The sequence below is a fragment of the Halichoeres trimaculatus genome, unplaced genomic scaffold (assembly GCF_033239565.1).
Source record: "Halichoeres trimaculatus isolate MK-OKI-2021-1 unplaced genomic scaffold, fHalTri1.1 fHalTri1_scaffold_15, whole genome shotgun sequence".
NCBI classification, from domain to species: Eukaryota; Metazoa; Chordata; class Actinopteri; order Labriformes; family Labridae; genus Halichoeres; species Halichoeres trimaculatus.
The window spans coordinates 27,083,864-27,099,096 of record NW_027437193.1 but is presented as its reverse complement, the minus strand read 5'-3'; the positions used below and the strand labels follow the sequence as shown (position 1 = coordinate 27,099,096).

Here is a 15,233-nt window from a genome sequence, read left to right as displayed (position 1 = left end):
GCAAATACGTGAGGAGACAATCTTCCAATGGTGACACCCGGGGATAAAAGCCTCCTTATAGATCTGCGTTTAATAGCAGAAGAAAAGGATGAGACGACTTGGACCTCAAGGAGACACTGCATGTGTGATATATCTGTCTGGATGCACTGATGGATGGATGTAGGGAGGAAATTAGACAAGGGGAAAAAATAATGGTGCATTCAAGGTCAGGGGGCTAGCCACAACCTTTTTTTTTGTCAACGGATGGATAGAAGAGGAGAGAAAAAATGGGGATGCACAATACGGGTGAGCCACATCAAACCGTCTATGATAATACGGGTATAATTTTTTTTGAAGATACTAATTTGTAATTTCGCGATATTTACAGTGCAGACACTCCATGCTTTGTACAAAACATAGCCGAGAGCAAAAGTAGCACTGCTGGATCAACTTCGTCCTCACATGAGGATTTAGAGCCTAAAAGAGAAGCTACCTCAGTGATGTGGAGGTGGTTTGGCTGATCAAAGATCAGACACACAGCAAAACACATTAAATGCATAATGTGCAGGAGAACTATTACAACGAAGGGTGGCAACACCACAAACATGTTCCACCACCTAAAGCTGAAACACAGGGCCGAATACAACCAGGCTATGAAGACACGTGAGGAGGATGTGAAAGCTACGTTATTATCTGTGGAGTTTTTGCCACTACAACGGACATGTGGTCGAGCCGAACGTCCTAACCCGATATCAGCATTACCCCTAATTCACAGATAAAGTGTGAGCACTGCGCAGCGCAGTTCCACAGATTTGAGGCGCGTGCCAATACAGTCTCTGGAGCGCCGTGTAGCACAGCTCTGTGCATCACAGCGCAGGGGATAGCAGCTGGATACCTGAGATCGCAAGATCATAGGAGAATCACGCGTACCTGCAGGAATCCCACCCATGACAACGTACTTTCATGGTAATTAATTAGCATGCTAAGCTAAACTTCAGCAGCTTCAGTCCATGCCTTCTCCTTTCTGTTGGTGTCCTCATAGAAAGAATGTGTCGTATAGAATTATTCAGTTTTTACCCTCCAAGATTAACTTTTCCTCCTCCAAAACGTCAGATTTCCTCTGGATCTGACCTACTTACTATGTTTACATTTCAAGCTTGTGTAGTCGTAGTAAATGATTGGAAAAGTGGCTTCATACTGTGTGCGCAATAAAAATGCTGTCATTAAGAAGCAGCAACCACTATTAATAAGTTGTTTGTTTTTTTGCCATATCTTGAAAATATCGTGATATAAGTTTGAGGCTATATCACCCGCCCCTAATGCACAAGGCCACCGGAAAGGATAAGGAGGAGGAGATAAACACTGAAGAAATGGAGAACCTTGAATATTCCATGTCTGGCAGTGTGTGTGTGTGTGTGTGTGTGTGTGTGTGTGTGTGTGTGTGTGTGTGTGTGTGTGTGTGTGTGTGTGTGTGTGTGTGTGTGTGTGTGTGTGTGTGTGTGGAAAGACGAAGTGAGCAAGCGATATGGGAATATGGACCCTAATATGATGGGCTAAATGAGGTGTAATGGCAGTAACATAGAGTGACAGCAACTGGGCCAGTGCATTAAGGGGTTAACCAAGGCCAGGAGTCACTGACCTGCCCCCTCCCCCGAGACAGAATTATCCCTCTGTGAGGAGCAAACACACACACACACACAACACACACACACACACACACACACACACACACACACACACACACACACACACACACACACACACACACACACACACACACACACACACACACACACACAATCCATATGCTGATAATGAAGATGTGGTTGCAGGAATGGCCATTTTTTATCATTGAAGAATGTTATGATGAGAATTTCACCACCACTATCACCATCAGAGCAGAGCTGGAGACAAATGAGACTCCCCTCAAATTTCCCAGTCATGCACTGATTTCCTGCAACACTAGTCAGACGCTCACCAAAACAAAATTTGATACCCTCAGGCTTTGTTACCAAAAAAAATAAAAGGTTAAAAAAAAATTAGCGAGGGGCTTCATAACACTTTTTTTAGACAGACACTTTGAATTGGTATGCCGGCCTATTCTGCCCGTACCAAAGTAATTTTACCGTGGAACCTGTGAAAATGAACAAGCGTGATTTCTTGTGTGTCTGTGTGTGTAAGAGAGAAAAAAACAGCAGAGCATGTGTGAAAGAAAAATACACTGCAGGCTTCAGGTGAGAAATTAGAAATATTAGCATATTTATTACAGCAACATGAAAGACATTAGAATGCCTACACTCTTTACAACAAACAACGCAGAGGAAACTGGCATGGGGACAAAAAAGCATTGTACGGTGGCCAAAGAAAGACAGCGAGCGAAAGGAGAGAGGAAGAGAAAGGGAGCTGAAAGCCTCGAATGAGAATCACTCATGAACACTTACAATACAGATCTGTGGGAGATGGAGGACAAACACTGTATTTTGGATCAAGCAACCCACATAGCTGACCTTGAAAATGGTGATTAGTGACACACATCGTTGAGAGTGTGGGTAGGACTTCACTTTTTTGAAGTGGAGGTGTTAAATAAATGTTTCATAGAAAAGATCTTGAAAATCTTGCACATTAAAATAATCCTGCAACCAAATGCAAACCACATCCCCTATCTGCATTTCCTTCAGATCAACAAATTTCTTCAACGACAAATAAATAAGAACAGGTTCATCAATCTCTCTGTCAGCTTTTACAGGTCATCAGATTTTTTTTCAGTTTTTATTTTTTAAGAGAAATTAAAGTGAAAGTGCTGTTGGAGGGGGTCTCTGGGATGTACAAAACCAGGGTGCTGATGTGAGGTCATCTTTAAGAACACATAAATACTACCTGTACATACACTTTACTCTTAATATCCCCTCTAATGGGCAACAGAAAAGAACAATAGCTCAGTAAATAAGGCATCTAAAAGGCCAGCGGAGAAGGTAGTCCGCTAGAGTGAAAACATAGAGTTAGCATAAGTAGAACGTACCAACACTCTCTGACTCTTAATTTGTAGTTCTGTGTGGGAATGATCAGATAAAACAGCAGCCATGTACACTTTTCATTCAGTTTCTTCTATATTTGCTTTTTTTCAAAGAACTGTGGAGCATCAGGGCAGAAAAATCATTTCCCAAAGCTTTTTGCTGCTTTTTTCCCAGTCTGACATTACACTAAACCAGGCAGTTTCTAATATAAAACATAAGCTTTATACCCCTGAAAGATACTCTTAGCTTGATTGTAGAGAGATTGAGGCATAGACCAAAGAGAAGATGCAAAAATCTTTTGGTTTAAGGAAGCATACAAAAAAACAAGGTTTTTCAAACATTAAAGAGCAAGACAGCTCTGAGTCCTCCAAGCTGTATCTGTGTCAAGCTTTAAGGCTTGACAGCAATTTTTTTTTTTAATTCATCTTAGCATTAGCTAAAAGACAGATGCTTTGATTTCTTAAGAGCAGTGCTAATATTGATGGTGGTAATGTTTAAGGTCTGAGGATTGTGTTGAATTTTTTTAATAGGTGGTAAGATGTTGCTGGGTAGAAAAGGTTTAGTACAGAAGCTAGCAAAGCAACACAAAACGAGCACAGCAGGCATGTCACGTGCTAGCTGATGTTTTCACTGTAGCACTGGAATGTTACAGCTAAAAACAAAGACATTAGCATTAGCATTGTCTGGGAAATCACTGTTGTTAGTTCAACACAGGAAACTAGTACATTACCAGTAATAATAGTGGAAGATTGGCAATCTTTTAATTCTTAAAAAAATTATACCACCTCGATTTGTTTGCCTCAAATCTTTGACAACTTTGTTTTTTAACCTGTACTTTACCAACAAATAAGATGTTAAACTCCTTTAAGTGATGCCTTATTAATACCAATGGGGTTTAGCTAGTTAGCCAAACAAGCTGACAAATACAGAAAACAACTTGCTAGCTAAGTTCTTTTGATTTTATGACACAGAGCAAGATAAACATCCAAACACGTGCTAGCCAAACATGTGCTTATTACTTTGTTTGGTTTTAAAATTGTAAAACATGACACGTTGGCTGCACCTCATTGGAGTTGTTTAGCTATGATTCCACTGGATGTAAATTTTGGGGAAGGGTTAGTGTAATATAAACTTCCTTTTTCCATCTTTTCTAAACAGGGGTTATTGAAGGTGTGTTGTGTGACACATCTTAAAAAAAAGCGTGTCTAACTCATTGAGAAAAGTTTGCAGATGAAGCCAGGAATGAAGGTCCATTTCACTCATTCTAACACTGTGTTAAAACTGCAGTCACTGCCACCTGTCAATCATAGCCGAAGCTTTGCACCATGCTACATTCCTTTGTTCGGACCGACCAATCACCTCTCTTCACTTTTTCCTGTATGACCCACCCCTCCAGAAATCTCTTTTTCACAATAAAAGTACATCATAGTCATCATCATTGTTATCATTACAAACATTCTAACATTGGAAATCAACACTGTACATATTTTACACTATGATACAATCATATATACTGTACTTTATGCCACTGTTGGTCCTATAGAGTACCACATATATTAAAACGGAGCTCAGGATCACACTAAAGCAGGTTCAGTGCCATCGATGCAGTGCACACAGAGAGGGTACCATCATTTTAAACCCTGTTTTTAAAGTGAAAAAGCAGCAAGTGAAGACCAACCAATGTGTTTGCTTTTGCTGTAAACATCGTTTTCTAAAACACCTCATGGGTGTCTGTCTGAAAGTAGGGATGCTTGAATAAGGTGTGCATGGCTGATAACAAGAAAGTGAGACATAAAATTCATCATTCTCAGTGAAATTGACCCTCTTTTAGTAGCACATCTGAAAATCAACACACCATATTTCATCTTGGCAAAAAAGAGTCTATTTGGAAAAACCACTGTTATCACAACCTCTGGCCTTGTGTTCACCATCCAGGCTTGGGAATGGATTAAAGGAAAGTGTAGTAAGACTTCTCACATGTTGCCCAGATGAACATGTCAAGGTAAGTGTACATTGGTACAACACTGGAAAAACGTTTCACACGGAAAAGTGTCACCTCTATCACGACCATGGCACAACCTTTGCTTCATACGAAAACACCTGAACTTTTCTTTAAACACCTGAAACACAGAAAGGCAAACTCTTGGGCTGCAGTATCCACAACAACATCATTCTGCACCAGCTGATTAAAAATATGTTGTTTGGAATAGACAGTCACTTATGGAAGATTATGCTAAGCGAGCTGTTTTTGTGCACTGTTACAACTTAAGTAGAAGCAGACGAGCAAACATACGCTGGAGCTGCTATGGAAGAGTGACTGACTGTAGTGACTAGGGCAGCCCTTGACCTGGTCAAATTTCAAACAAAACGGATTATATTCCCGTCCTACATGAGCTAGCAATATCTACATCCCTGCCTATCTCTAAAGGTCCATTTCCTGTTCCCCTCACCTCACACATTCATGTCATTCCAACTCTTGGCTCGTTCATTGTATGCCTACAGCAAAGGAAGGGGCCAAACATGGATAATGACTCGTATTAAGGTTAGGCAATAATAAAACCTCACCAACAATACAAACGTTAGGTCCATCTCTACGGTTGTGGGACGCACAGCCCATATAAACATATATCTACACATATACATATCTTTCAACCCTTTTTTAACTCTCAAAGTGAGAACGGAAACTAAATGACAGTAGAAACCAACTGTACACCTCACAGACAGTGATGATAATTGTACTCTAATTACTTTTTTTCATTTCATCAGGTAAAAATCTTTTTTTTCTTCTTTTCTTGAACTGATATGATGTGAAATGTTCAGGTTTGTTTGTCTAGATGTGGCCTTGTTGTCGGACATGTGTGTCTCTGTTGCTGTGTGGTGCTGAAGCAGGTAGTGCCCATCGAATCAAGGATGGAAGGAATAGTGAAACTGCATGAAAGTAGTGAAGGAGTCAAGCGTCCGTGTTGTCTCCATCTCAGTGTGTCTCAGAAGCAATGGGAGGGCCTGAGCACAGAGTATCTGTTGCAACTCCATTTCAGTGGGGAAACTCTTCACAGGAGCATCCATTTTGGCTCTGTCCCACTGTGTGTGTTTAAGTGGAAACTGTTATACTTGGATGTGCGTCCCCTGGGTCTGCAGGCTCTGCACGCTGGACAAAATCTTCTTCTGGTGGCCGGCCAGATTTACACCCATCTTAGCCAACTCACTGCAATGAAAACAGAAAAAAATAAGTTTATTAATGCCACTGCTGGAGAAATAGAATCTCTTCTTTAAATGTCAAGCAGCGTCTGAGTTCTTTTGTCCATGATACTGAAAATCCCCTCCTTTAATTTCAAATGACACTCAAGTAGAACAAAATCCTTTCCTCACTGACAGTGGTGATGCTTTGAGTGTTTAATTTTTGGATGAGTCACCAGCCGCCCGTACCTGACACTGATGTAGAGGATTGAGTCCAAGCTAACATATCCAGCGCTGGCGAAGTTCTCCTTGTACTGGCCCATCTTGATGTTCTCCAACCACTCATCTACTGTGCTCACGCTGAACTCCGGGGTGGACGGGTCCTCCCTGCTGAGATACAAAACACACTCACATCTCAGTGAAATGTTGCTTTGCTAAGTGGCTAAAAAACTGCTAAAGTCATGTGTTCTGTATGTCCTCAAAAAGTCCTGTAATGTCTCACTCTTGTTAGGGCATTCAGAATGATAAAAACAGTAAGCAGCACTTAAAGCGCTACTTAATACTTATTCATGGTGATGGTTCTGCATTCAGACAGAAAAGCTTTAATTATGCAAAAAACCCTGCCTGGCATCTCAAATCTACTGTGACCATAAAGCCTTAGCTTAAAGTAGCCATTAGTGTGTAAGTATGATTAATGACTGATTCACCCGTTTGTCCCCTTCATACACAGACTTCCAGCAGCACTAGGGAAACCCTTTGACTTGTGTGTGTGTGTGTGTGTGTGTGTGTGTGTGTGTGTGTGTGTGTGTGTGTGTGTGTGTGTGTACTTTCTATTATCATCAGTTGTTGCATGTTTATTAATTTGCTTGCTCAAACTCACTAAAACCCTGCATATGCTGCCTGGTTAATTAAATGTGCACTTACAAATGATCTACACAAACACTGGGCTGTACTCATCCATTAAAGCTATGGTCAATGCTCAACATATTCCTGACCCCTCTTTTAGTTTACAGTGTGCAGGAATTCATCAGTAATGTTTGTGTGGATCTGATGAGCTCTAAAGAAAACAAACATATTGCTTCATAATGTGAGCGTATGCTAGTCTTAAGTGCTGATAGTAGATGGCTGGCTTTGGCAAATGTAAAAAAAAAAAAGTTCATGCTAATAAAGCTCATTTTGAATTCAAATTTGTAGGTGTCAAAATTTTGTATTCTTTGGCTACTTTTAGTGCCACCTAAAACCTTATAGTCACAGACAAAAGTCATTTGATTGAGGAAAGACAAGAATGTGGCTGTTTTCCAAACCGCATACTACACTAGCAGTGCCTCTCATTTTGGCCCAAATTCAGTATGTAGTAGTCAGTATGCGAAAAACTGGCAAAATCTGCAGTATGCCAAAAATCCATATATGTCCTACTGATCCAGGAGGATATCTTAAGCCCAAGTGGTGTTTCCACCGACTTATTGCGGGACAGATCCCAATTAACCGAGACGAGCCGTCCCACTTTTTGGGACCCTATCGTATGGGTGCCAGACTGAGCCGATCTGCTCTTGGAAGGTGGAGCTACAACACTGCAGACCATTGCGACAGCCGCTGTATTTCTCCTGGCAGCACACAGTCTTCTATGAAACAAAGCTTGATTGCACTTTGTATCAAAGAGCTACATGTCAATCACAAAGAGGACGAAATGCTGCATATCTTCCAACCATGCTCTGTGTTTACTGTGTTGCGTTTTTCTTCTTTGATGGATTTGTTGGCGCTGTAAACTGTGTCGCGCTGTAAACTGTGTAGCGCTGCTACGATGTCACACATCCAGCATCCCTCTTACACACTGCCTACCACGAGAGGGCACAGTTTGCTGTGAAAACGCAAACGTGATCAGGCTTAACTGTACCAAATTGTGCCAAACCTTACTGAACCGAACCGGACTGCTTGGTGGAAATGCGGCTTTAGTATGCAAACGACCAGTCTACCCGGCATACTGTCTCTCACAATGCATGGTGCTAACACTGTTTCCCTATGCGGGTTGCAGGTTGATGATGATTATACTTTTATTTGTCATTGCACATGTTTCAGAGCAACAAAATTACATTTCAGTTATGTCCCATCTCAAAACATGCAGTAGCCACGTTTACATGAGGAGTTTTTCGTCTTTCCAAATGGAATTTTTTGGAATGACTTTTCCGGAAACAATAGTATGCATGGACAGGAATATTCCAATCTCTGGTCTACATGCACCACTATAATCAAACAGAATAGTCAATGGGGCATGCGCAAAAAACGTAAACATCGCATGATTTATCAAAGACGGAGGACAACAGTTTTTTTTATCACTGTATTGCAATACTCCGTGTTGCGAGTGTCCGTCCAGTCTTGAAATTATGTTCAGTTCTTCAAAGCTTGGATCAAAAACAAACTTTCCTCCGGTGCTGATTGCTGGCTGCCATTTTTAAAATTGAGGAACGTCTCTGGTTCCGTCTTTCGTCATATCTGAGCATGCGCTGAAAGAACGCACCTTGACAACTTTCCGTTTGAATGAATACATGATTCCTCTATCGGTTTGGGGAAAGGAATATTCCACCCCTGTGAAACCAATTAAATGTCCATTCGGATTGGCACTTTTCTTTTGGAATGAGGTGTGTACAAAGGTTAAATTCTTTCCGTTTGAGCAAATAAATCGAATGCAAGCGGAATGTTTGGGTCCATGTATACGTGGCTAGTGACAGACTGGGGGGAAGGACAAGAGTGGGAGAACTGGGGGGCAGCAGCGCGTGCAATGCCCCCAATCAGGTGAGAAAAGGGTATACAAGAGGCGAGCAGAGGAGAAAAACAACAGAGCCAGCCAATCCCAGACTATGCTCTCTAAGATGAGGGCATAGTTTGAGATTAGGAACAAAACACCTCAGCATATAAGCACATAAACAACAAACAAAAAATTTAAGGACCTGCACATATGTCACTGCACAGACACCGCAGCCTCACTTGGGCGCGTGCGCATCAACCCTCAGCAACCAAACTGTTTTGGTGAATAACCCCCATCTACAGGAAGGAGTCGGCATTATAACTACAATACAACAACACTAAGATCTGAAGTGAAGTGAAGTGAAAGAAACGCAAGTAAATCTTGTTACCTCCAGTTAAAAAAGAGGCGTTTAGGTCTACAAATTCATTAAAGCCCAAATAACCACTAAATTACAGTAAACAATATAACCTATGGTGTAAGATTTAAAGTCAAACAGGGTGATTCTGCTATGATATGATTAACAAAGTGACTAAAATGCCAAAATCCACCCAAAATTTGTGTTGAACATTCAGAACAAAGACAAAATAAAATCCTTCACCTGTAGCTCTGCTTTCTGAAACTGAAAACTAGAGTAGTATACTACAAAACAGACCCAACAGAACAGTCATACTACATACTTTATACAAAAGCAGCAGGTAGTGTGCAGTGCCTACCTCATACTACATTGTCATGTAATATGAAGTAGGCGGTTTGGAAAACAGCCTCTTACTGGTGGAAAAAAGACATTTTCTACTTTCCAAATTTTCAAAACTAAGAAACCTCTTTATAAAAGTAAATCTGTCTTAAAACATCCAGTGACCAATAATCTTGCTAAAGTGACTTCATGATGTGTCAGTAAAAGAGTTTCATGCACAGCATTAGTCCCTAACTTTCTCCCACTGACCATGCTGAGCTGTTGGCCAGCTCTCTCAGGCTGGCTGGGTTTCTGATGAGCTTGTCCAGGATTGTGACAATCTGTCCAAACTTTGGCCTCTCACTGCGACCCTTCTCCCAGCAGTCCAGCATGAGCTGGTGCAACACCACAGGACAGTCCATCGGAGCGGGCAGACGGTAGCCCTCGTCTATTGCTTTGATCACCTGCAGGGAGAAAAAGAGAAAGAGAGAAATATTAAACAGGGAAACATTGATTTCACTCTGAGAGCTGAGATGAAAATGGCAAAATAAGAATCATTTATGGTGTTGGTTGCAGGAGATGGATGGTGATGTATGTGTTTGTGACTCACATCCTGGTTGGACATCTCCCAGTAGGGTCTCTCTCCATATGAGATCACCTCCCACATGACGATACCGTAGCTCCACACATCGCTGGCTGAGGTGAACTTCCTGTAGGCTATTGCCTCTGGAGCTGTCCATCTGATGGGGATCTTTCCTCCCTGGAGAAGGTTCACAACACAGTCAACACATCTGAGATATACTGAACATATCATCCTTAACTCCTCGCTCGAGCTTGTCTGCTCTAGTGTAAATATTTAAAGTCTTTATTAATACATCTGTGGCTAAATACTCCAAGAAATCACGCTGATAAAATAGATTACAGGCTGGTGCTTGCGGGGATCTTGGTGCAGAGCTGCCTGAAGACCAGCAGTGGAGATTACAGAGCTACATCAGAAAACAGCACTCCTCTCTAATGTGCTCACAACACACTCTGGCTCCAGTGTTTGTTCTTACATCGACTTTCTTTTGCTGTCAGTTTCATCTTCCATGCTGCTCCTGCCTTTGTTGTGATGCACAGATCAAAAGGATTCAATAAAGCTCACTGTATGGGTGCAAAGGGAAGTGAGACACCTCTACTCTCCCTCCCTCCCTTTCTTTCTTTTTCTCTCCGTCTGCTGCACACACACACAGTTGCACACAGACACACTGTACCTCTATATGGCTCGGTTCAGCTTTTTAACATGCGGCAGCTGCCTCTGCACCACCTAGCATTCCCCCTCTCTGCTTGGTCAAAGTCAAATAAAAGACAAAGCTGCCAAGTCACTCGGCACTGTACTTTTGTTCTCACCGCCCCCTGTCCACCCCATCCCCGTCTCTTTTTTTTCTTTCTCTTAACTGCTCTCACTGGATCCTCCCCCTGCCTTCCCTTATTCTCTCTCCCACTCTCCCTGCCTCCCTCGATCTCAGTCTTATTTGATACCCACTCCTCCCTGCCATCTCTGCCTCGGCCTCCTGCCCCCCCCCTTTCTCCCCAATGCCTGCAGCTCTCCATCTAGGTCTCCTGACATCAGTGGGAGTGTGTGTGTGTGTGTGTGTGATTGCAATAGAGCAGTCAGTGGCTGATACACTCCTCCCAGGGCAATGCTAATGCCATATTAAAAATAACATCCCCAACACTTCCTATGAATATGAATAATGCCATCTCCTTGTGGGCATTTTAGATGAGTTACTCCATAGTGGTTTAACTCACTGACGTTTGAGTTTCCTCAGTTTCTCTGAGCTCTGTGAGAAGATGGGCATGTTTACAAAGACTGGGAGTGCAATAAATACATTTTCTGTGGGATAAAGACTCGTCCTATAAATGAAGGTGTACCAATGTATCAGTCTACAGATTGCAAGGGATGGCGATCCAATCTGGGAGTATGACTTTAAAATGAATCAAAACACTCTGTGGTTCAGTTTTAAAGGTGTATGTCCTCAACTTTAGCAAAGCATTTCAATATCAAGAGAGGAGGCAGCTAGGAATGGATACTGTTCACATTTGAAATTCCACATAAGGTATCAATGCTTGGTACCTGGCAATCAGTGCCAATTTTCAGTACTTTTTGTGTCTATGTGGTAAGAAGTATCAATTTGTTCAATATTAAAATATATATTTTTTTCAATTCAACATATTTATTCTCCAGTGTATAATGTTGTAATGCAGAATTCATGTCCAGCACGGAAAATCCCCTACTCTTCCTCTCCCTCACAGTCACAAGGATGCAAACCAAAAGGTACCTTAACCTTTTGGTTTTACGTGAATCGGTACCCAGTACTTTTGACAGAATTCAGTCGGTACCTATAAAAGTACCTGATGCTGTACCTATCCCCAGAGGCAGCACCTTCTTACTTTTGGTGGAGTGATCCTAACTAGACACACATTCCCTCGGGCCACTGATTGCAGTTCTTTCCATTTTGATCACTTCACTTGAAATGTGCTTTCACGCATCAGTTTTGATTCCAGGTAGTTTGGTTTAAGCTGTGGGAAGCACTTAAACCACATGATCATCTTTATCCCACTGTTGGTTCAAGAGCACTTTAGCCTTGGAAAAGCAAATAAGCACACTCGATATATCCATCCCTGCATTAATCCGTAATCCGAATCACATTTTCTCAGTTGGGGTCCCGAGGACTGGAGCCAACCCCAGCCTCCAAAAGGCAAGAGGCAGGGTACAGACTGAACAGGTTTCCAGCCAGTTACAGGCCAGTCTTGGTGTACCCTGAAGACATTTGCATAAACTTCTCAAAATTAAACCTTTATTTTAGTGCATTTTTAACCTCTGAATTAGGGCTGCAGATGTTGTAAATTTTAGTATTCGAGTATTCCACTGTATTCCATTGATTAATCGAGTAATCGGATAAAACAAAATTTTGATTAGTTAAAAGCATTTTTTTTTTAATGAAAATTTGATACTAACAAGTGGAAAAACAAGTGAATGAATTTGAAGATATGAGACATTTTAACTGGGAATAAGACATTCCCGACAAGAATTTGAGTCTCTGCAGCGTTCTGACTAAAATGATGATCCCTGCTGTATTGGCGCACATTAGGCAGTAGGCACCAGTGTTACTTGATGTTTTTATCCATCATTGACCTGTTAGCTCAATTTTACAACTGCCCAGTTAGCTATATCATGTTTTTGATCTTCTTCACTCTACAGCGCAGTTTTACAGATTTAATAAGTCGCTAAATGACACAATCACCTAGTTTGTATAACAAGTCCTTTGCAGGACACTGAAGGGGAGAGGAATAACATCGTAGGAGAGACAGAAAGCGTATAATGACACACTGTTAATGTGTTTAGAACTACATATGAACTTTAACTCTTTTTTTAATGTTAAAATATCAATCCTCCTCCACTTTTCATTTATACAGTCTCCTGCGCAGTCATACTGACTATTCAAACCTGCTATACTCTGGCATGAATGCCTACTACAACTGCTACAACTTTAGTGACTTTTAGGCTCATTTTAAGTTGTTCTGGTCCCAACCAGCCCTCTAACACCCCCATTTTTGTAATCAAATTACTTGAATTATTCGAGGAATTGTTTCAGCCATACTTTGAATGGCCGAGCTAGTCCCAAAATGCTATTTAAAGCCGTCGTTTTTTATTTCATCTGCTTGTTGTGTCTGTACTGTCAGGTTCATGTGGTGAGTGCTTTGGATTGATCAAAACTTAGTTTTAATCCTTTTGGAAAAATTTTCAAGGTCTTTTAAGGTTGTTTTAGCTGGTTAAGAAATAGACCGTGATGAATGCTGACACCTTTTTCTGACCTGCAGGACACAGTGAGGAAGTGTCTTTGTTTACATTTTGTCACAGATAAAGATCCAGGTCTAAAGACACGTCTGATTGTTGGAGTAATGTGGATGGGTTGAAATATGTTACAGGATTGAAAGTTTCTCACAGAACCTTTAAGTTTTGGCTCAACAGTTAGATTAGATCTGATATCTTTAGGTAGGTTAAGGTCAGGTTGAGATCAGCCCTCCTCATCCTCAGGCCTTCTTAAATCAGCTTTCTTCAAAAATGATGTGAAGTCTGTTGATTTTGCTGTTGGACTTAATTCAGCCACGTGGAGAGGTCAGTGGGTGAACAACTTGACTGAGAGTAACATTTATGTAAGACAGCTGCAGCCACTGAGAGCGTGTCTTACCCTGGTGGTGTAAGCAGCTTCAGGGTCGTCCTCCAGAACTCGACTCAGGCCAAAGTCCGACACCTTGCACACCAGGTTGCTGTTGACCAGGATGTTCCGAGCTGCCAGGTCTCTGTGAACGTAGCTCATGTCTGACAGGTACTTCATACCTGAGGCGATGCCACGCAGCATGCCGACCAGCTGGATCACTGTGAACTGGCCGTCGTGTTTCTGAGGGGAGGAAGGGAGAAAAAGAGGGAGGAGGATGATTAACACACAGTAGAGAGTTGAAATGCTGCAGCAGGGATGCAGAGTGATTACAGCAGGTTTGTTCAACAGCCTTAGCTGGAAGTAAAGGTTCAATCCAGGATCCAAGGATGTGTGGTGTCAGCAATCTGCACATCCGACGTGTCCCTGATCAAGACTGAATCCCTGCCAGCTCCTGCTAACCCTGTGTCTTGACCTCCCTCTCGAGGGCCGGCTAAAAGATGAATTTCTCCACCTGGGGATCAATGAAGGCTCACAAAAAACCCTACTCACAGAGGATTGGATCTGACAGAGAAGACAAAACTTTCCTCTCTAACGCTGACCGTGTGCCCAGGCTGAGCTCACTGGATTCCAGATTTGAGCTGCGTCTGGCACAGACAGAGCCTGTTGATCGATGACGGTCCAGCTCACCTTCCTCTGCCAATTATTTCTGCCCTGGGCCAATGGTCCCCGTTAAAAAGCCATCCATGTTATCAGTCACCCTCTCCCTTTATATCATCTCTCCTTGCCTCTGCCTTTTTTTCCTGTCCATCCATCTCAGCCTCTGTCTCAGAGAGGGGGAGAGACAGAACTCTGTGTTACTTTGTTCCAGTCTCCCTCCATCTATCTATCTTACTTCATCTTTCTGCATCTGCGAGCCTTTTCTCTGTCGTTGCTCCCCGCTCCCCCTCGGCAGCTGTGGAGTAAGTTAATTAGCCGGTGGTTTTGTGAGATGCTGATTGATTGGACTGTCTAACAAACCTACAGACTTCCTCTATCAATCTGCCCACCACAACGCACTGCCAGGAAGAGGGGAGGAAGGCTGGGCAGGGCAGGGAAGGAGAGGGGAGACAAATGCAGGGCAGGGAGGATCGACAAGGAGGTGAAGGAGACAGACGAGGGAGGTGGAGGTGAAAAAATGGGACTTTTTTTTTCTTTTTTTCAAAACTTGGCATATTACTCAAGTTTTCATTCAGAAGTAGGGCTGGGCGATGTGAGAAAAAGAGTTTGGTAGAGCAAAGTAGCTGATAGAGGTGTGCCATATCATACCGTCTACGATAATAGCCGTATAATTGTTTGAACCATATTAATTTGTCATTTCGTGTTATTTACAGTGCAGAGATGCAGTGACGTATGACGCTCCCTGCTGTGGATAAAACAATAATGGCTGAGAGCGAAAGTAGCAC

At 42.2% G+C, this 15,233-nt stretch overlaps 1 protein-coding gene across 2 annotated transcripts in view; it reads right to left on the bottom strand.

Moving 5' to 3' along the window:
- Nucleotides 1-2,214: 2,214 nt before the first annotated feature.
- epha4b (eph receptor A4b) overlaps nucleotides 2,215-15,233 on the bottom strand; it is a 147,809-nt gene continuing 134,790 nt past the window's right edge. Inside the window, exons 15-19 of one of the 2 annotated variants that reach the window (XM_074689205.1) lie at nucleotides 13,822-14,031; nucleotides 10,197-10,346; nucleotides 9,857-10,050; nucleotides 6,420-6,560; nucleotides 2,215-6,198 (exon numbers count right to left, since the gene is read on the bottom strand). In XM_074689205.1, coding sequence (XP_074545306.1) covers nucleotides 6,099-6,198; nucleotides 6,420-6,560; nucleotides 9,857-10,050; nucleotides 10,197-10,346; nucleotides 13,822-14,031 — 795 coding nt within the window. In that variant the 3' untranslated portion in view covers nucleotides 2,215-6,098. The remainder of the gene's footprint in view (nucleotides 6,199-6,419; nucleotides 6,561-9,856; nucleotides 10,051-10,196; nucleotides 10,347-13,821; nucleotides 14,032-15,233) is intronic. The other variant, XM_074689207.1, reaches the window with a different exon arrangement.